At 38.0% G+C, this 23,187-nt stretch overlaps 1 protein-coding gene across 1 annotated transcript; it reads left to right on the top strand.

Annotated features, from left to right (window-relative positions):
- Positions 1–8,595: 8,595 nt before the first annotated feature.
- On the top strand, positions 8,596–23,096 carry LOC140237137 (solute carrier family 35 member E1-like). Its single transcript, XM_072317080.1, has 6 exons — positions 8,596–8,932; positions 13,378–13,448; positions 16,526–16,663; positions 20,937–21,062; positions 22,000–22,245; positions 22,968–23,096. The coding sequence occupies exons 1-6, from the start codon at positions 8,596–8,598 to the stop codon at positions 23,094–23,096; spliced, it is 1,047 nt and encodes a 348-aa protein (XP_072173181.1).
- Positions 23,097–23,187: the final 91 nt, after the last annotated feature.

The raw sequence follows: 23,187 nt of genomic DNA, 5'->3' as shown, positions 1-23,187 counted from the left end.
ATAAACAATCAGTAAATTACTTCATAAAATATGGAACACATGTCCCACCAATATTTGCTATTTCTAGGTCTAGAAGTCAATATCATAATAAAACATCCATGAAGCAGACAGAAGGATTGATGCTTCTTAAATGTGCGCAGTACTAGCAAAGGCATCATAATAAATATGTTTCTCAAAATAAAGAAAGATCTAGCAGTGTATATATGTGGGTTCTTAAAAGTGCTGATGTTCATGCCAACAAAGACACAAATGCACATGACAAGATGAGTCACTCGGCTCAAGTACAAATCACTACAAATCTTCAACATTGGGTTATTGGTCTTGTCTGTATAGGCAACACACCTAAATCTAGCTGAATTTATGACACTATCATATGTTTATTGATGCCATCAATAAACATGACAGTGACATAATGTGTTTGGAGCTGGGCTGACATCATGACAGAAGCACACCATTCACATAAAGATTGACATAAATGAAGTTTGCCCTTCAAAATTGTCTATATTTTTTGCTTTTTTTTTTTAAAAGTGACTAGCAGAGCACAAGCCTAACCTCTATACAAGACTACTACACATGGTAACTTGTCTCGATTGTTACAGATAGTGCAGCCACAAAGAGTAAGACAGATGGGTATTTTCATCAGTACTGACTACTACTGCAACTGCAGTGTCTGTACACAGAGTAGGAAAAAAAAAAAGCTAGTAAGAATTGGATCTGATGCAGATATCAAAACAGAGTTTTACCACCTGTCACGGCAAAGAGCTCCATAGATCTTATATGTACCCCCACTCACTATAATATAGACCTTCATTGTATGAGCTTCCTCTGAAGTCCGCATTTGAAATACCCTTGGGACACCGAGATCAATGTGTTACCCTAACTCTAACCCTAACCCTAATCCTAAACTGAGTAAACTCTAAGTAAATATTAAATCCTACAGTGTAATCCCAAAGCCAACTAAACATAGTTTGTCTTAATCATGTTACTTATACTATAACTAGTAGGCCTATAAGTTATAGACCTACATAATGCATAGCGGGGATACATATGAAACTCTTGCCCTATCACGGACTGTGTCACTGTTAGCTAACAAGCTAGACTCCAGACTAGGATCAAGACTAGAGCCCCCTACTACCAAAAAAAAAAATGTAAATTTATCTTCACAAGTTCAATATTTTTTCATCTTTAATAAGTTGGAACTTGTGTTGGAGGGTTGAGGGCGAATACTTTTCTCAACGATATAACTTCAACCATATATAAAATAACAGCAAAATCATATAAAGGTGTTAGATATCCACCAACATTCTCAACATCTCGTAATGATTGATGAGTCATACACACACACACACACACTCACACACACACACACAAACATTCAAAAATCTGCATTGCACGTAAACGCGTCTACAAACAAAAAATACAGCGTGTGGGACTACAAATTAATGAATTCTCCGAACATTGCTTTTCACCAACAAACTATGCAACTAAATAAGCGAGTTATCGAAAGATTGAAGGAAATGAAAACGTTACCTTGATCGCACTCTTATTGACAATATCCCCGCAAAGATGTCATTGTAAAATTTTCAGCCATTTCGTCTGAAACTACCTTCCTCTACCGCACTCTATCCACCACAGTTCATATAGTTCAATACTGTACTTGTATGAGTAGTAAAGTGCATGCTACAGGGCAACACCCGCAAGCGAAGCAGGCCGCGCCCGCGGGTACGTGGGTTGTTGACCTCGCCATACCACAGAGGACAGCCAGACTTGACGTTGCGCTGCGACGATTGTCGATCAGTGAGGATCGGAGGAGGATGAAGAGGAGAGGAAGATGTGGAGGAGGGGAGAAGGAGGAAGAGGAGGAGGATGATCAGGAGGGGAGGAGAGGGAAGGATGAGGCGAAGAAGAAAAGGAGAGGAGAAGGGAGAACGAGGAGGAGGAGGAGCCGAGGAGGAAGGCTGCAGGGAGAGGAGCAGACCTCGGGAGCAGGCAGAGCAGATCATCATGAAAACCGAGGAGAATAAGGAGGAGGTTGGAGGAGTTGCATGCTCTTTAGTAGACCAATGATGAGTCAAAGGCCCGCAGATGTCTTATTTTAAATGTCTCTGCTTTCTTTTTCGTTGTCAATGTAAGGTCCTTTTATGATTACTGTAACTTTTGTTATTATAGCTGCAGTGAAGAAAGTGAGTCTAGGATAAGGAACTCTGTATAGTACGAATCTCCATCTACTATCACGCCCGCATGATTTAGCATGGGTATTATGATTATAGATTGGATATTCATCATGATTAGGAGGTGAAACTTAAGGGGTGATCATTCATATTTGTTACATCTAACGGATTTCATAACGAGATATGCCAATAAGATTTCGACGTAATCTACATGATTATCTTTGGGGCTGTATACTGATTAGATTGTGGGCGGGGCGGCTCATTTCCGACTCTCCTCATCAGTCAGACACATCTCTTTCTGTCACAGGCAATTTGTAACCGTATGCTGATGGAGAGAGCCTACAGGAATACTTGTATAGTAGCTTTCATTTTGTTATATTTTCCCCCAACTGATGGAAGGTTTCTGTGACGTAATATGGATATGGCTATACATTTTGATTATGAGGTGTGCTAATTGCTATCTTCCCATTACTGCGATTGAAAACTGCGGGATTGAGACAATGATGATAGTAGGCCCGCAAGATACGACTGCAAGTGAAGTTGACTTCAATGGATAAAATACCTATAGCAAACATATAATTCAGTGGCGGATCCAGAGGGGGCCCAACCGGCGCACGCCCCCTTTATTTTTCGTTAAAATCAAAAGAAATAAAAAGAAAAGAATGAAATGAAACCCGGAAGTGGCACCAGAAATATTAGTTGCCTCCCCCCCCCCCCTTTGCAGAATTCCTGGATCCGCCCCTGTAATTGAAATTTACGATGAAATTGGAAATGGAATACAAACTGAAAAAAAAAGCTATTGAATTTAGAAATTTCACTTGTGAAAGCGACGGGGCCTATAAAGTTGTTAATTAACAAGCCCAATGACGCCTGGCGCCTGAGGCGTATACGTGGTGACGATGTCCAGAGGTCTGGAGAGTACCAAGCATCCCATGAATCTGTCAAAAATACCCTAAAGCATACTTATCTGTAAGATTCATAATCATTTTATTTTAACTACTCAATTAATCCACTGAATCCTTCAAAGACGCCCTATAACATATTTTCATTTATCATACATAAATTATAAAGCCTACTTTTGTGCAGGCTTACAATCGCTTCGCAATGCCTTCTGTTATTACTGGAGAAAGTTCTTTTAAAGTCCTTAAACAACATCACTACTTTAAAGAGCAATTCTCTTTTATTGAAATTTTCATAAACTTCTTTGTATTTCTGTGACGGTCATTCTATAATATTATTTATGACGAGATTTTCACCAATGACTTTCCCTTGGCTTGAAAAGATTCTTCTTAACTTATACATGTATAATAGTATTTCTGGCTACTAAAGTCTGTGTGCAAAATATAAACATTACATTTTTCTATTCGTTTTCTGGTAGGATTTATTCTCTGAACCCTTTCAGTTCCACGTTTTCGGATGAGTACAATCACAAGATCTGTAATATAGAATGGTTTATCTTTTCTTCCGCATCAGCACGGTCGGCACCATGGAGGAAGAATAAAAATTAATACTACGTAGTACACGTTACTAGTATCCGATCGGATGGACGGAGATGTTGCGTATGATATATGGCGCGCCATTTGTCCAATAATTTCGATAAACTGAGTTTATCTCCGAAAAAAAAAAATAGTTTATCGGTCAAGTTTCAAGTTTCAAGTTTATTCAAAGTTTCCACAATACAAAAATTTACATAAAAACAATAATATGTAACAAGGAATACATTGTTGAATATATGCGATTAAAACAATTTGCAGAATATTTGAATATAAATTGACAATGCATGTAGATGCATTATAGATGTAAAGTGGAGGGGTGTTAGAAAAGCAAGCTTGTATAATAAGACCCCTGAAAGGCAAGTTAAGACATGTAATATAACAACTCATTAATATATACAAACATATTAAAGCCACATAATAATTTTAGTGGAATCCCTCAAGAAGCGCAGCAACCACACCCCAGAGACCCAAAAAATTGACACCAAATTTATTGCCCCCCCCCCCCCACCTTCGAGTCAATTTAAAAATTTATTTTATCGGCTAGTGATATATGACCACAAGAGGGAGCAGTAATTTTTTTTTTTTTAACTTTGTGGTATGGTCTCAGAACCCTCACTTCTCCACAGGTAAGAACCCTTTCAAAAGAAGAGTTTCTAATTTTTACCATAAACCAGAATTATACAGTGGCTTTAACATACATGGATGGATTCTAAGTGCACACACACACACACACTACCTATGGAATTTTAAAGCAAAACATAATTGGCATTTAGACTATGTTACTCAAATGGAAAGCGATGAGATGAAGTCATGTATCTAGAATTTAAAAGGAGCAGCATCAATGAGACTGAGAATATCGATGAAGCAAATACTTCCGAGTCAACACTTTAAATCTGGAAAAAGTGGTACTATCTTTAACATCTGAGGGTAACACGTTCCATTCTTTTATGCAAGACACATAAAAAGAATTTAGGGCAATACTGGTAGCTACATAAGATAGATGCAGAAGGTTTTTCTGACGTGTATTATGGGAATGAACAACTGAGTTTTTGACAAACAAATCCAAAAATAAGGAGGGAGAACTGGACATGTGAAGCTTGTACATGAATGCCAATGAGTTAAAAGACACTAACTCGTTTAGAGGTAAACAACGCAGCTGTAAGAACTGGGGGCACTTGGCCTAGTAAAGTGTGAGCTTGTTATTAGCCTAATAGCTCTTTTTTTGTACAATAAACAAGTTATGAAGATGGCTGTTATAAGTATTACCCCAAGCAACATTACAATACATCAAGTGAGGCATTATGATGCTATTATACAGTGTAGTCAAGACACTTTTAGGAACAATAAATTTTAGCTTATGCATCAAACCAACTCCCCGAGAAGCTTTGGAACATACATTTAGAATGTGTTGCTTCCATGACAGAAATTCATTTATAGTAATACGAAGGAATAATACATTTTCGCTTGGAGCTACCTGATGTCCACCAATAATGAGAGAAGGGGTGTTTAAAGGTATCCTCTTATTCCTTGTTCTGAAAATAACACATTGTGTCTTCTGAAGATTAAGTGACAATTTATTACAACAAAACCAACGATAAAGTTTATTAAGTTCATCATTTGCTGAAGATATTAAACTGCACACATCCTTGTGGGAGGACAAAAGACTTGTATCATCAGCAAACAGTGAGTAAGTAAACAATGATGTAGCACTGATGATATCATTGATATAGATAAGAAATAATAGTGGGCCTAACACTGAGCCTTGAGGCACTCCACAATCAATTTGGGTGGGAAGCGATTTGGTCCCATTGACAACCACAAACTGCATTCGGTTTTGCAAATAGCTTTTGAACCAGTCTAAAGGAACTCCACGAATACCATAAAATTTAAGTTTAAAACTTAAGTCGATAAATGATTTTTTTTTCTCTCTCCGAGGGAGAGAAACTGTGTTTATCGAGTGATAAACAGAGCCGACGGACTGGGGGGGGGGGGGGGGAGGAGGGGGTTAAGGGTCTCGATAATACATAGGAATACATGGAGTCACTCTAACCACTTAGGGTCCCAAACTTTTTTTTTTTTTTTTTTTTTTTTACCCGGGAAAGTAGCAACAAAAATGGGGTTTCTTTGTTTTGTTTTGTTTTGTTTTTTTGCTTGTCAGCTGAAGAAACCCAGAAGTGACACCAGAAAATATAAACTACCCCCCCCCCCCTCCATTTTTAAAAACGTAGCGCCGGTGGTGATAAAGTTTGTTTATCAACTGAAAAACGCAGTTGTCAAGCAAAAACCTAAGTTTATCGTGATAAACATAGTTTTTCACTCGATATACAGTGTTTCTCTCAAAAAAACTTTTTATCAAGTTTATCAGTGATAAACTCAGTTTGTTGCGATAAACTAGGTTTTGTTCGATAAGATTATTTTATCTACTGATATAAACTGAGTTTTTCGCGATAAACTCAGTTTCTCTCGAAAAACTTGATAAAAAGTTTAAAGTTTAAAAAGTTTATCGATAATCAGAGTAATAAATATTAAAGCCTTGTCAGTGTTGGATGATATGAGCTTAGTGTTGCCACTGATCATGTGCCATAACTACCAGCTCCAGGTGTTATACGAAACTGATACATATAGTTGCATTGTGGTAAGTTGTCAACTTAACACTGCCCGTTGAATAACGCAACGGACGTCACTCAACGACAATTTTGCTCGCTGTTTTGCCATCGGGCTGCGGAAGATCGGAAGTAGGCAGCCAGGATCGAGGATTGCGCTGCCAGATCCAAAACCTTGAGAGTTTTCACGTGGGATGTTTGCCATCGCGACTTCTAGCTGGTAATGCGTACTACTGAAGTTGCAAGTCTGCGGCTAGTTATAGTGCATGCTGAGCTCCACGTCCTAATCCTGCAAGTATATTTCTTTACAAGCGCCCCCTTTCGCCAAAACTGAAATGGCCATGATTATCGATAAACTTTGGGGGTTTTTTCACTTGATAAACAGAGTTTATCGTTAAACCTAGTTTTTTGATAAACTCAGTTTAGCGAAAATTCTGTGTATGGAGCGAAAAAAAACTTAGTTTATCAAGTAATTCTGTCTATAAAGCGATAAACTCATCAGTTTATCTAGCACAAAACTAGGTTTATCAAGAAACTCTGTCCATATCAAGTGAAAAAATTCGCTTATCAAGTAAAAAGCTATATTTATTGTGATAAACTTAGTTTTACACTCGATAAACAGAGTTTCTATCGAAAAACTGAGTTTATCGACTTATAAGTCTATTCAAACACATTTTATCGGCAATAAACTCAGTATCGGAATACTGTTTATAAAGAGATAAACTCATAGTTTATCTAGCACAAAAATAGGTTTATCAAGAAACCCTTTTCATAAAGATAGATACATAGATATACAGATAGATAGATATTGATTTATCTTATGCAAAAGGAAAATACAAAGCAGCCCAGAGGCTGAATTGCGTGTTCTTGATGTAAATAATATACAAACGAAACAAATCAATACGACACAATAATCATTCACATCAAACAGTCTATCAAAAAAATTGAGTCCTATTACATATTCATATACTACAAATACAATTCTCTTTAATACTACAGTATTCCATAAGCAACTAATTACACGTATAATTACAGCAGACAATAAAAACACTTGATTTAGAGTATCAAAAGATACAAATAGACCTGTGCAGGTTGTAGATATGTATACATTTAACATACATGTGCCCCATTGACAATAATAATAACTCTTACAAATTTCAAATCAAATACTCAAACGCTACATAAAGTAACAATATGCTTATCTTCCTTTTACTTTACTATCAGCTAACAATTATTGGTAACATTTTTACCAAAAAAAAAAAGAGAAAAACAATAAACTATACAAATCCCCCACACAAAACTTTAAATCAACTGCTCAAAAATATCGGGGGAGTCAGCCAAATCAGCTATCATTTTCACTACACGGAAAAAAAAAATCCTATTATAACCACAGATATCAAAACTCAAATCAAATACTAAGTACTCAATCTCTTAGAGAGCCGGATCTATCCCTAAAATTGCTATTAGACGCTTCATACCTCCCGACAGAACGACACAAGATTATCCCCGCGCACTCAATCTGCTATGACCGTCATATGTGCGGAATTCCTGGTCACTTATAACCGAGAAAACATACGTAATCCATATCTGTTCTCCCTAAAAAAAATAAAAGATAAAAAAAAATCATAATAAATAATGCTATCATAACGACATACTTTCAATACCGGTACCTGTCAGACTTACTACGAATATCCAAAAATCAAGCAAAAAACTCTGCTTATCAAGTGAAAAGCTATGTTTATGTTGATAAAAACTTAGTTTTTCATTCAATAAACAGAGTTTCTCTCGAAAAACTGAGTTTATCGACTGATAGGCCTATTCAAACACATTAAAATCGGCGATAAACTCAGTTTCGGAATTATTTGGCAAATGGCGCTCCATATGCGTGTCGCAAGTTGATTTTCCGCATTCGACATTCCTCCCCATGGCCCATACATCGTAAGCGTGCGGCGCGGCCGGCGGGGGAGGGGAACACGTTTTATGTATAGCTTTTGCTTTGCCACGTACCTGATTGACCTGCCAACTCAACAAACAAGATGCGGGATGAACGGGAAAATGGATTCACGGTCGGATCCGTATTTGCGTAGTTGTCCATTGGTTACCACAAATATCGTGGTGAATTACGTGAACCATATGTCGTCAACAAATACTGGAGTGGAGACAGACTTCCAACCGGCGTACGACATCGTTGATGATATTAAACGAGTGAAGGCGGTCGTTCTTTTTTCAGGCTTCGCCTAACAGTGCGGAGTCAGAACCGAGTGCAACGCAGCTTGTTGTGCATAACTAGTTGCAGTTGTGCTGTGGACATCCACGAGTACGAGCATGGCGCCGGCGGCTTTTGGAAAGGATGCTTACAGGGAAGGGGCCCGGCTGTGTTTCCTCTGCTTGATGTGGTATTGCAGCAGCCTCGGCCAAAATGTGATTAACAAGCATTTATTCAAGGAATTCCCGTACCCAACGACTGTGTCTATGACGCACATGCTTGCCGTGGCCATACTTTTGGAGCCCATTCTAAGACTTTGGAACGTTCCAGCACTTGAAATTATAGACAGAAGACAGTTTTACATATTGGTGCTGCCCCTTGCATTTGGGAAGTTCTTTTCTTCGGTTTCTGCAGAGTTTAGTATATTAAAAGTGTCTGTGTCATTCGCACACACAGGTGAGTTCATGTTAAGGCAGACGAAACAACAGCCAAGACAAGTGTCACACATTTTACATAAAAAACTCACACCAAGATTCGACCTTTGACCGCTTGCAATACATGTAACGTTAGCTATAAAAGCCAGGTTTCTAACCAAAAGTTTGCACTGTAGCGGGCGGTTGAATTTTGGACGACATTATGGTCAAATTATGGCTATGGGCAGCTTGCTTTTACTATTAATGTAGTTGGTAAACGTTACTGGTTAGGAGACTAAACATTCTAGTCTAGATTAGACAGAAAAATCTATGATCGGAGGAGTTTTTGGCTTAATTGCAGAATACCCCACCAATGCTTCGTATGCGTTGGCGAGCCAACGATCTACGATGTGAATTAGCTATACCAGACCTCCTAGTTGGCGATTTTTTTAATCATTTTTTAAACTTTTACGGCCCTCCTCCGTAGACATTTGAACATTCTACAATTTGTCCTACAACAATGTAGGAGGGGATTCCGTGACGCCAGACCTAGTCTCCGTTTGACATATCTGTGTAGTACAGTGGCGGATGCATGGCCAAGGGGGCACACCGGGCGCAGACCCCCTTTGATTTTGTTTTCTTTATTTCTATAAAAGATACAAGAAAAAATCAAAGGGTGCGTGCACCGGGTGCACGTGCGCCCCCTTTCATTTTTTTTTTTTGTTCTTTTTGAAAAATAAAATTTATATGCATGAAATCACAAAGTGACTAATATGAAAAAAAAAAAAAATCTCCCTACATTTTGGGGGGGGGGGGTGGTCACATCTTTTGTCAGCCTATTGTAGTGGCACCAGAAAATTGCACTCACTGTAAGAAAAGCTTTGTTTTTTGCTTGCTTATCAGCTGATGATACGCAGAAGTGGCATGAAAAAGTATATACTTCGTAAATTACATACCAATCTTTCAGTCAAAGTCTAATGTGGATATACCAGCACACCTTACCGATTAAAGCTGTTGATTGTATCAGGGGTCTTTCTCGCAGTTGCATGCCTGTTAAGCTTTTTCTCACACCTCAAAAAAAAAAACCCAACAACAACCACCACCCAAAACATTTATTTCCAAGATTCTACAAAAAAGTCATATTTTCAGTTTTGTTTTGTTTTGTTTTGTTTTGTTTCATTTTGCTTTGTTTTGTTTTTTAAGTGAAGATGAGAATAGACAGCCAAAGTGGCATAAAAGTAAATACCGTTACTGGTACATAGTAAGTGTGCATGAGATTATGCAATGTAGCTTTAAAAGGCTAGAGGTTCTTATGGACCTTACTGTGTCCATGGGAGCGGGACATCCCATCCAATGCTACAAATGTACCGCGTATCCCTCTGCTTGGTCACTTTGCTCCCTCGGGCACTACTGATGTGATGTTCTAAAAAATCTCATGGCAGCTGCTCTGCTCTGTGTGACCTTGGCATCTAGAGCTGAGTTTAACATGACATGACTGGTACAGTGGGGGGACATGTACATGGTAGTGGCAATGGTGTGGCAATATTGTAACTAGCAATATTGCTGTGTTAGCAACCCTAAAGAACTTGAGACTGTTTCTTTTATTGAATGATTATCATAGATTACGATAATGCCTTGTATTTTAGTTTTCCATGATTAATAAAGATATTCATAAAGGAGTCGCACAACCACACTGAAAAATGACAACGTCTGCGAAGGAATAGAGGTGCAGCCGCTGTCGCTTCACAGCGGCTGCGTGTAGTTTCACAGCGGCTGCGTGTAGTTATGGGTGAATATATCGTTGTTGTCCAGCATTTTTCTCCTTGCCTTCACATCGCATTCTCTGTGCAGTGGCCAGAATCATCTCGTCAGTTTTATTTTATTGGTCTGTATGATGGAGAACATTGTAATTATTGATTTTCATGTCAGTTGTCAGGCTCATATCCACTGACTGTCATTCCTGAATTTTGCCAGTGAGCTACTGAATAATAAAGTACAATTAAGCAGACAGGATGAGTGCATCCAAAAAACAAAACAAAACAAGTGTGGATTTCATTCTGATAATGTGATTATTACCATTAATTTTGTATCTGTTACATTCTTACTGAACTGAAGTACTTGTATAGTGCTCATGGCACTGTTAACATTAGCCATACCGTATACATGTGTGTCATCTTGTGTAATTTTTACTTTATGTTCTGAAACAATTGCAAAATACTGCATTTGATTGGGGTGGAAGAAAAAAGATAAAGAGGAGTACTTTTACAGGATCAAACTAATAATCCACATCAGACTTCCTCCTATTGTACATTGCTAAAATTATGATTCCTGAAATTATTGGTACAAAGCCCATTTAAAATATTTGCCAAAAATGCAAACCCAAATTTCACAAAACCTTTGTTATTTGCATTGTGGGTTATACCTGGTGCAAGTTTGCATGCTATCAAAACTGTCAGGTTTTGTGGTACACTGTAAGTCCTGCACATAACGCCTTTTTTCAGTATGACCAAGGAGGTCTTAAACATACAAGTAGAGTTCCAACTGGCTGTAATTATTCAAACAGTTGTCAGATTTCTATTGATGTACAAAAGAATTCTACAGGTGCACTTGTGCCTTTGATGATCGATGTTCCAAGCCGCCGTCTTGCTGAGCAATCTGAAGATTAATTTTGAACGTTATCATAATGTTGGCCATATTTCGCTTATCTATTTATTAAATGAAATGAAATTTCACTTACTGATAAAGCATGTAAAACAAAAGTCAATTCCTTCCAGAAATTTGTGCAAAAGTGTAAATCAGAGCTGTATCATGTGAAAATATTTAAAACTATACCATCCTGGAAAGCTGGTTTTATCACTTTCCCGCTTAATTTCCACAGATGAAACTAATATAGAATAATCTTCAAGTATGATTGTTTATTGATAGATATATCAGAGAAGTGCCCGAGAATGCCCAGTCGAGTAATTTTCATCTTTATTCCAGCATTTTTTGCTCAATTTCTATTCGCGCATCCTCGTGTCAGTACTACCTACCTTTTATAAGAAGGGATAGCGAAAAGTAATTACCATCACAAAGATATATCTTCCTTTGAAAGTGGCTGGTGATTATGCAATGAGACACGAGTCAATTATCTTCATATCTGCGCGGCAGATCCTGTTTGACACATACTTCAAATATTTTAGAGCAGCGGCTTCGAACATGGTTCAAAGGAAGTAAGACAGTTGTGACTCCATTCTCTAGAACCTCATTGGTATGACCAGCAGATCCTCGAACAGGTGCAGGAAATAAATGACAGTTAACCTGTTGCATGATCCACAGGGTGCTACACTACATAACTATTTTTTTATCACTTGCCTAGTCAGGCAAGCAGGTTTTCAAATTGTTGTAGAACTATTGCCCAAACATGAATTTTACTTGCCTACATCATCGAAAGGAAGTTCAATATAATATATAGGAAAATTTATAGAAGATCACTTGGAAGTCAAGTCAAACATAATAATTTTCTAGAATACACAGCACATTTTTTGTGGGTTTGTGTGCTTAAACACATTGGAGTAACAAACTTATCTTGCATTGGGACTTTTTCCACATAAGTGTTACAGTGCTAAAATGAAATTAAAGTGCATTGCATTTCTAAACAGTCATAATCTTAAGGCTTTTGTGTACAGTACTGTAGTTGACTTGAGTGTGAAGGGGGGAAAAATGTTAGCTTCAAAACTTTTTACTTGCCCTATTCGAGCAAGCATTTTTTTTTTTTTTTTTGGTCTTTGTTCCAAAACAATTACCTGGCTTTGATTTTCGCTTGCCCCAGGCAATCAAGCAAGCGCTTTTGTACTGTAGGATGTACACATTGTATGTAGCACCGTGAATTCTCAAACTTGTGTGCCCTCAAATTGGAGAAGTCACATGACTAGAAACAGAGTTTTCACCAGTTAGATATGAGCATGTTCACAGTATTAAACAAAAATTAGAAATGAAATTCCCTATACATAAGTTCTTTGTTTTCTGTTGCTGTTTTTTTTTCCATTAATGGGTTTTCTGCTGATCTTTCAGGAAGTTAGCTACATGTATCAACTGAAAAGTCTGGAATGTGGGAAAAACCCTGATTTCAGTACTGATGATAAAATCCTTTTCCTGGCATACCGGTGTATGCTCATCAAGTTGTGTTTTGTCAAAGTTGTTGTCCCGGTACAATACCTGGTATGCTTACAATCTAAATCCCCCCCCCCCCCCACCCATGCAGCATATAGCAAAACTACATTTGGATCTGCAACTACCTGTAACTACAGCATATTAAAGCTACACTCTATTAATACCATTTTTTTACCCCAAGATTTTGTGTTGTATGATGAGACTCATTCCCCTTTTACACTAAAGTCACTCAGGGCTCATCCTAAGGTGTATGCCCAATGTGCAACCTAGATAATTACAAGATAGGCTTGTTGTATTTTAATTGTATTTTTGTTTCCTTTCCTTTTCTTTATGCAGTCAAAGCAACAATGCCTATATTCACAGTCGTATTATCCAGAATTGTGCTTGGGGAGAAACAAACCAGAAAGGTGAGAGCTATGTCTTTGATTATCAAAATGCTAATTTGTCGACATTCTGGCCCATATTCACAAAGGTGATTTAAATTTTATAGTCAATGGTTTCCAGTTCCATAAATTTCTTCTGCGTAAATGCAAGTGACGCCAATAGACGCCCAATGATAACCCACGGTTTGCGTGTGTAAGATGCGTGTTTTTGACACGTTTTAGTCCATGGACTAAATTTAGACCATGGTTTTGATTACATGTAAACCACCCTCGTGAATATCGGCCGAAGTGTATGGTCTCTCTCTTTGTACTCACAGCTGACATCCATTCATAGCTCACTCATTATCATTTATGTCACATCCACATTGTATTTGGCTTGGGTGCAATGTACTGTGTACAAATCTTATCTGGGTGTAAATGCACGTTTGCCCAAGATGCATGATGAGTGTGTACGTTTCCTCTTCCTGGCACGATAAAACGAGCCACGTATGCAATACTGTATAAGAATGCTGTGCTGTAATTTATGCTTACCTTTATAAAACCCATTTAGACAAGATTTGAGATTAATTGAAAAAACTTTCATGGAGAGCTACACATTCCACTGTTAAAATGAGGACAGAAGAAGGAGTAGGAAAGAACAGAGATAAAGTAGGAAGTAAGCACTTTACAATTTAAGAGAAATTTAGAAAGAATGCTGGTGATCTTGAGACCGTGGTAGTAGACTCAGAGTTTGCAAAGTATAGCAATCGGTTGTTGAATCTTCTGGGGCTAAAAAGTTGTTGATGGATGGTTTGTGAAGGGAATGCAAGAACGTAGGTTGAGGGAGAGATCAAGGGGGGTGTAATTTTGGGGTCATCCCACTAGACCGACACCCACAAGTCATACAGCCCACGAGTTCGACATTGAAAACAGGTCCATGAGTCATACAGCTCACGAGTCATACAGCCCATGAGTTCGACACTAGGCAAATATAGCCCATGAGTTTGACACTAGGTAAAAACAGCCCACGAGTTCGACAGATACAACACGGTCTTGTGGGCCTTGTTAGCTTAGTGTCGAACTAATGGGCTGTATGACTTGTGAGGTGTATAACTCATGGGCTGTACACTTGTGAGCTGTGTGACTCGTGGGTGTCAGTCTTGTGACATGCACCCATAATTTCATGCATTTTGACAGATTTGTCTATACAGCTATTGGATACATTTAAAGGTCCTGTTTACCTTTGGGAGCAGTGATTTAGAAAATTTTCAAGATATCACTTTTGATGCATATATGTAGGTCAGTTGTATCACAAAACATCCTACCATATAAATTTTTTGCAATAAAGCCTAAAATATAAGGAGATATTACTATTTTTCTCATTAAACCGTAACTGTAGACTGTTTAGTCTGGAAACATTTTTATTATATCTATTGTTCACATTTTGTAATCTAAAAATACTTAACATCGATTATACTGGTTCAAATTTTTACATTGGTTGTTTCTATCCCTAACTCACATTTTAGAACTATTTTGAAGCACTAATGATGGGTTTTTGTTTCATCTGCAAATAGTAGATTATCCCTTTAACTGTATTGCTGATGATTCATCCAAAGTGGCAAAACGTGCAGGCACTTAAATCAGCACATACTGGTCAAATATGAGTACAATTCGTATTTATTGTATGATTTGATACAGGTAGATTTCAACAAGAATGTGTGTAACATGATCATATACCATTTATATTCAAAGTATAAGGTTTAGAATAAAAAGATATAGTTCAGTATATTTGATACTGATAGTTACCTGAGAAAGTTGGAAAAGTACGGCACATGTATACTGTATACAGCGAATATTTCACGAGGTTTTTATTTTTGTGAATTTCGCGAGTCGGGTGCTACAATGTTGTATTCGCGAAATCAAAGACACGCGAAAATATTGGCTGATCCTGATGTGGATGAGACGTATGCGTGTACATTTCTCCGTTCACTACAGGACTCCACAATCGCAAATTTAACCACTCGCGAAATCGTCGGGAATTCCTGATTCACGAAAATTTAGACTCGCGAAATATATGGCGTATACAGTATTTGAACAGGTACATTGCAGGTTGCAGTGTTTCCTCTGGCCTATTTCATCTGAATGGATGTGAAGTCAGTAGTCAGTTGGATTTTTTTTTTTTTTTTTTTTTTTTTTTGAGGATGCTTGCATATTATTTCCAGATTGCACGTTCGGTTAGTAGTTTTCTGTGGTTCCATTTGACCGAAGTAGCACAAAGAGATTTTTTAGTACACTTCTGTTCCAATGTAACGCAAATAGCATTTGAAAAGTTCAAAATCATTTGTGTGTGAATTCCTTCTCACAGAAAATCAGCAAACCTTGGGAGGTTGAATGAGCTAATGTAAACTAAAATCTTGTATTGCAATCACATGTTAAAAGCACTCACATTCTAACTTGACAGCTATTGTGCACTTACAGTACAGTGCAAAAGGAAGTGACAAAGTGCATTCAACAAATTGTACATCTGTATCTCCAGTGTATTTTATGTGTTAGTACAATGTATACAGGGAATGATTTTCCTGGTGTCACATCGCAATTTGCTGTGCATATTTCATACCCCTGCTTCACAAACTATCTTTTGTATAGAAGTTTTCTTCCATAGAAGTGTACAGGATACCACTTGAAAGATTATTCATCAGCTGAACTTGGTAAACAAATATATGTTTGAAAATTATTCACTGGAACATACAGCTGTAATGATGTGTGGTGGTAATTGTAATTGTACAGCAAGAAGGCCTTTGACCAAGGTCAACTGTAGGTAGACTTTGGCTACGATATTATGTATGATGTACACATGTGGCTAGCTAAAATTGTTGAGGGTCATCTTGTTAACACCTCCTTCAGTTGAAAAAGTTGAAAGCCTCTTTCTGACATTCAACGTGTGAATATATTGTTTACATTGTGTAAATGTATTTTCCCCCTTCATTCTGTAGTTTATAATCTCATTTGATGAAGAAGTGTATATGATTGTTGTAGTTTTTGGTTTCGTTCGTTATCAGAAATGTTACCATGTTTTGTTTTTGTTTGTTTGCTTTTTGTTACCCACCCTGTGTTGGTCTCAGATCTACCTGTCATTATTCCCCATCATCATTGGTGTGATGATTGCCACTCTGACGGAGCTCTCCTTCGACACGTTCGGTCTCCTGGCGGCCTTAGCATCTACGATAACTTTTGCCCTGCAAAATGTGTATTCCAAGAAGGTGAGTATAATGTATTAGAACATACAGTCATGCATTACAAGGAGGAAAGGGGTGAAAGGTCAACCCAAAGTGTGGTCAGGAAAATAGATTTCATGGGTTGACTAATATTCACAAAATTATCAACATTACTGTGTTCATTGGTTCCAAGTTTAGCCAAGTTCTCTCCTTTGTCAAAAGAGTTAAAGGGATGGTATAGTATTGGTTGAGGTGAGGATTCAGCATTTGTGTTTGGCGAGATATTTAGAAACCACTCTGTAAAATGTTAAAGAGCATATATACTAAAGGGATTTGAAAGTTTATGTGATGAAAATCGGTTTTGATATGACCGAGATATCCAAAAACAAGGTAAAACAAAGAGATCCTAATAAAATTTGTGGCATTTCGCATTTTATTAGGATAGCTTTTTTTGATATCTCGGCCATTTCAGGACCAATTTTTATCAAATAAAGTGTGATTTCCTCTTTTAAGAATTGCATGTTCTTTCATATTTCATTGAGGTTTCTCATTATCTCACAAACACACACAAACACACACACACATAAAGTTGAAAACCTGCAACCCCATCTAAACCAAAGTTGTACCATCCCTTTAATACTTCATGATTTTATTGCAGTGGTCTTGATTGCAATTTTTAACCATTATTTGCAGATTGTCTTACAAGTCATGATATGCCAATGAATCATGCATGATTCTTAATTTGCATATCACTGTGCAGCTGTTTATAGTATATGGTATATGGTATATGGCATATGGTATATGGTATGTGGTATATGTGCCATATACAGTTTCTGTATGATATGACATATCTGGAGTGGGCTGACTTGATCAGGGAGTGGAGATGATTGACATTTGATTCTGCACACCACTGGTGATGAAAATCAAGGACTCTTTTTGTTTCAGCTCCACCCGAAACCTGGCCCTTGAAGTAGAGAGAGTTTATAGTAAACGTTCTCCAAGATAATGATCTGCCTCTCATGGAATTGTGCAGGTACGGATAGTGCCACCAATGTACAAATCCATAGCTAGTAGCTAGCCCAAAGTTATGTTACATGTATGATGCAGAGTGCAGGTAGACGGAGGCAGACTACAAAAGTGTACTCGTACTGTATGTAATCCGGCTTTAATGCTTGTGGTGTACAATGCTTTAATCTACATTGTAATCGACATCCAATTCATTCATGAATAAAACTGAAATGCTGCTATCTGCGACCACACCCCACAAATAGATCCTGTGTTCACTCAACAGTTTCAATGATTGTTCTTTGACCTTACAGTGTACAGGCTAGAAGGGGTACTATTGTTATGAAAGTTACAAAGAGTTCCATTTCACAGATGTGAATCATTCAGGATACATTAGTTGCAAACTGTTGGGTTGGAGTCATCTGACCTGAATTCAGCTGGCTAAAATCATCACTTCTCTAACAACCATGATTCAACTTTATCAGACCTTCTCACCTGCCAATATTTACAAGTGATGTCTATTACCTACATGTACAACAGGGCTCGACATTTAACTTTTCTTTTTGCTGGTGGCCCATAGAGCCACTATAATCTTTGCATTTAAGATTTGGGTGGCCCAAAGAAGAAATATAGTAACAGGACTTGAGAAAGCAGGGTATCACTGGAAAGGTTTATTTTGCATTATATAATAATGGACTTTAAGGCCCGAATTCACGAAGGTGGTACAAATGAAACCATGGTTTCAACCATGGACAAAAACCATGGAGCGCCAAGTGTCGCATGGAATATTTCGTTACGAAATCAGTCATTTTGTCAATGAAATGATTATTTTGTAACAAAATGACAACATTTTGTAACTAAATGAACATTTCGTCCACGAAATGATAATTTCGTTAACGAAACGGTCATTTTTGTCGACGAAATGACCAATTGCGTAACGAAATATTCCGTGCGACACTTGGCGCTCCATAGTTTTTGTCCATGGTTTAAACCATGGTTTCATTTGTACCACCTTCGTGAATTCGGCCCTAAATGCTTAAAGATGACATTTAACCCATTTTGCTATCAAACTCTTTCAAGTGTTTAACAGGTTATGGCCATGCAAATGTCTGACAGTTGACAAACCAACGTATGATAAATATCACTTGCACAAAACTCCAGAAGATACGTATTAAAGAGAGTTTCAATTTGCAATCAATTGGTTAAAAATGTAACCACAGTGGTCATTCCAATGACCCTTTCGAATGGTGTGTTAGGCAATTGCACATGCGTGAAATGCGATAATTTGTTACCTCTGCCAAGGGAGGAGGTTATGTTTTCATCGCCGTTGGTTTGTTGGTTGGTTTGTTTGTCTTTGTACAAAATAACTCAGAAAATTGTGAACAGATTTGGATGAAACTTACAGGAAAGGTTAAAGAATGACACAAGGGAACAGATAATTCATTATTGGTAGTGATGCTGGAATTTTTGTGGATTTTATGAAGGATTTTTGATATTTTGGCAGGTAGGGGTAATGACATTTGGAGTTCAATTTTCAGGTTTTTATACACACACTAAAGTACTGTTTGTGCTCTAGTTTCTGCTAGGGCGAGGCACACCACACAGCTAGAAGTTGATGATGTAACAAAAGGCTTCTACTGTAAGCATCACTATTTTCCCATGATTGATTTTTTTACGCTAAGAGGCACAAAAACATATATTCGCTGGTTGTTGGATTTGCGTTGCGCAATAATCAACCCATTCACAATGTGCAGAGAAAGTTGTGAAGATGTTTTTGCAGGTTTTAGAATTCGTGCTAGCTAGACACACATTGGAAAATCCGATGACTTCAGCAAGTATGCGTATGGGTGAAAATCACTGAGCTCTATGGAAGAACAAGATGAGTGGTGGAAATGAGTTGCTTGGCAGAGGTCTTCGCTCTCAAAGTGCTTCTCTAGCTTATAACATAAGTCTGATTTTGCTGAAGCGCAGTTGATTTACAGCTTTGTTTCCATCAGGGAAGTGGAAAACAATTTATGTGTGTGTGGGTGTGTGTGTGGGTGCATGTGTTTACATAGTATGAGATATGCTGTCTTTATTGGGAGCAATTCATCTCTCTTTATTGAAGTTGTAATCAAATAATCACAATGAAGGCTTAGTGTACAATGTGCTATTGGCAATTACCACAATTTGCCAATATGTAGGGTTGTTTGTCAAGTAAACTCTAAGTTTGCCACACCTGTTACAGAATCAATACCTTGTAATATGCTGTTACAGACTGCTAGTACTTTGTGATTTTGATTAGTTTAGGGTGAAACGTAACACGTTCCATTGTGTGTGCATGCACATCTGTGGAGAGACATATGTTCTTTACATGTACATACCTCACATACAATGTATAATGCTTATTAAATGCTGGTGGTTATATGGGAATATAATCTTCCACCCCCCCCCCCATGCCACCAATGTTGGCTGACTAACTACTCTTTTGTGACCATTAGAAATGGGTTTTCGCACCACGTCTCAGTCTCAAATCTCACGTGTGCATATCTCTGTGTGTGTTGTGTGTGCTAGAAATGTGTTTTTGTATCAAGTCTCACATGTGTTTGTTTGTTTGTCTCTGTGTGTGTGTGTGTGTGTGTATTTCACAGTTAAAATGGCTGTGCCGAAGCATGCACATGTTGATAACTCTTACCATCATTATTCTTTAATTAAGGCGAATCTTTAGATGCTTTGCATTTTGTTTTGTTGAACTCTAGGGTTTAAGAGATGGCCTCTCTCTTTATCTTCTTTTCTGTCTTCACCAAAGAAGGTGCTCAGCATATGTAAAGTACCAGTACATTGAGAAAATGTTCTTGGTAGTATGTTATGCCTAGCAGGGAATGTCTTTTCATACCATGATAGCAAGAAACATTTCAAGGGATTCTGAAGAACCTAGTCTGAAGTGTAATTGCCCGGCCACCCAATTTAATTTCCTTATTCATTTAACCTTTATTTGTCAGCATTAATTAATTATTTATTTAAATTCATGTACAATCTATATTCTTACAGGCTGTATTTTTTCAAGTTTAATAATCATTTCACTGTTACTCAATTAGTGAAATTCTTCCGTCAAGATGTTTTTTCGTTGCAACTGATTGACAAATTGCCCTACATCAACATTTCATCATTTATGTTTGTTTGTTTGTTTGTTTGTTATTTACTATCCATTCATTGATGGCGGGATCTCTTAACATTGAAACCATCATGTAGACTGTAAACCGCTTTGAAAAATGTGGGTTATAAATGTTTACTGCCCTTCCTTCCCCCACCTCCTTTGCTGTACATTCAACAGGCCCTTTCTGACCTGAAGATCCACCATCTACGGCTACTGCTGATGCTGGGACAGCTCGGTTCACTAATGCTGCTACCCATCTGGGTCTTCCTCGACTTCCGCAGGATCATCGTGGATAGGAAAATGGTGAGGACTGGACCAGCCTAGGACCAGCATGGGATGTGCAACTATGGGACACTGTTATGGGCAGTTTGTGGTGCAAAGAAGTGGACTAAGGGGAGGGGGGAAAGGAAAGGAAATGGCTTGTTCTAACACATGGGCTGAGATGTAGAGGACTGGGTCACCTTTGTATAGTTTGGACGTTACCAGCATATTATGCATAACACTGCTGCATAACACTAGGTCAATCCTTTGGCTTACGAAATGAGTAGAAACAAGATGAATCTAATAAAGTAAAGCAAGAAAAGACCAAAGCATAACAAACAGAGCATGAGTTTGGTACAATCAGATGAAAATGAGAGGCCACACAGAAGAAGAAGTGATAATCAACAGCTCAGCTTTCAGTTTGAAGAGCATTGTATACCGGAACAAATAAAGGGAGGAGATAATTTTGCAGTTTCTTTCAATCTCGGCAATGTATGATATTAAAGGCATTATTTTCCATTTGCAGATGAAACAAAAGCCCAGCTTTAGTACTTCAAAATAGTTCTAAAATGTTAGTTAGGGATAGAAACAACTAATGTAAAAAATTGAATCAGTATAGTCAATGTTAAGTATTGTTAAATATACAAAATGTGAACAATAGGTATACTCAAAATGTTTCTAGACTAAACCGTCTACAGTTATGCTTTATTGAGAAAAATAGTGATATCTCCTTAATATATTTTAGGCTTTATCTTGAAATGTTTATATGGTAGGATGTTTTGTGACACAACTGACTTTTGAATACACATATGCATAAAATGTGATATCTCGAACATTTTTAAAATCACTGCTCCCAATGGTAAACAGAACCTTTAAAGGTCTGGCAAAGTAAAACACAGCTTTCTGGTCATTCCCTTTGTTCATACTAGGATATTGCCTCATAGTACTCTCTTGTCATTAATCCCATTCCCAATCACAGCTCCAGACGGTCAGCTGGCCGTACACGTTGACCCTGCTCTCCTCGAGTGGCTTCCTCAACTTCTCGCAGAACATCTTTGCGTTCAGCGTCCTCAACCTGGTCACTCCACTCAGCTACTCCATTGCCAATGCCTCCAAGCGCATCTTTGTCGTCCTCATCTCACTGGTGATGCTGCGCAATCCGGTCACTCCCCTCAACGTCATCGGCATGATGACAGCGCTGCTCGGGGTCACGTGCTACAATTTGGTAGGTGACCTCTTCAACTGAAATGCATGCCTTCTATTATACCTCTTAAAAATCTGCTGCCCCACCCCTTTTTTTGACTCATAGGCCAGAATTGTGTCCTGTAGCAGCACACACAATTACATTTCTTGTGTTCCCGCTTTACCCAATGGTATTTTACTATGGCTATGATACAAACATATGCAATACCAATGTTAACAAGAAAAATTCGTTAGCGTTATCTATTCCACAAATTCCCTACAGAAGAGTGAACATGTGAAATAGTTGAGGTCAATTAACTTATGCAGGAGCAGGACCAAATGTGTAACTTTAAGATGACTAGAGCTGTGTAAGACATAGTCTTTGCCCAATGGCTACAATTATTACATTAATGATATTAGAGGGTGGGAGATTATTAATGTGTGGTTTTCAGTAATACTGATGATGCGTATTGTAAAAGTGCTGATAATGAAATAACAGTCATGATAACAGTGGTGAAGGGAAAATCATTATTAGTAGAAGCTGTGAGAGAACTGGAAATAATGATGGAATACAGATTGTAACAGAGAAATAGAAAGAGCCAGAGTTACACTGACAGTGATGATGATAATATTTCTGTTATGTTTTTCTTTCAAAGAATTATTAAAGAAAGGAGTATTTGGGGGATTATGCAGAGTAGAGAAATTGATATAAGCTCAATTTTGTAAATCTCACCCCCATTTTGGTTGTATGATTTCCTGTTGCAGGCTAAGTATGAGCACAACAAGATGAGCAAGAAAGACTTGCTGCCGATGGTTGCCTCCGACCTCGTTGACGGACAGGTCATGTCGGAGCACGAGAAAATGAACGGGCATGCCAAGGCGTATGACGTATGACGGCAACTGAGAAGGGGTATCAGCATCACCCCGCGGCTTGGACGGAACAGAGACTCGCAGATAATTGATGTGTAGAGAACAGTTTTTGTGT

This window comes from Diadema setosum, chromosome 13 (assembly GCF_964275005.1).
Source record: "Diadema setosum chromosome 13, eeDiaSeto1, whole genome shotgun sequence".
Lineage (NCBI taxonomy): Eukaryota > Metazoa > Echinodermata > Echinoidea > Diadematoida > Diadematidae > Diadema > Diadema setosum.
Note: the sequence above shows the minus strand (reverse complement) of the source record. Positions and strands in the feature narration are given on the sequence as shown.

What these genes read in the sequence shown, in the direction of transcription:
- LOC140237137 (XM_072317080.1), top strand. Translation starts at nt 8,596, where the DNA reads ATGGCGCCGGCGGCTTTTGGAAAGGATGCTTACAGGGAAGGGGCCCGG. An exon ending in TGTGTCATTCGCACACACAG is followed by an intron (nt 8,933 to 13,377) that starts GTGAGTTCATGT and finishes TTCTTTATGCAG; the next exon opens with TCAAAGCAACAATGCCTATA. An exon ending in GGGTCACGTGCTACAATTTG is followed by an intron (nt 22,246 to 22,967) that starts GTAGGTGACCTC and finishes TTCCTGTTGCAG; the next exon opens with GCTAAGTATGAGCACAACAA.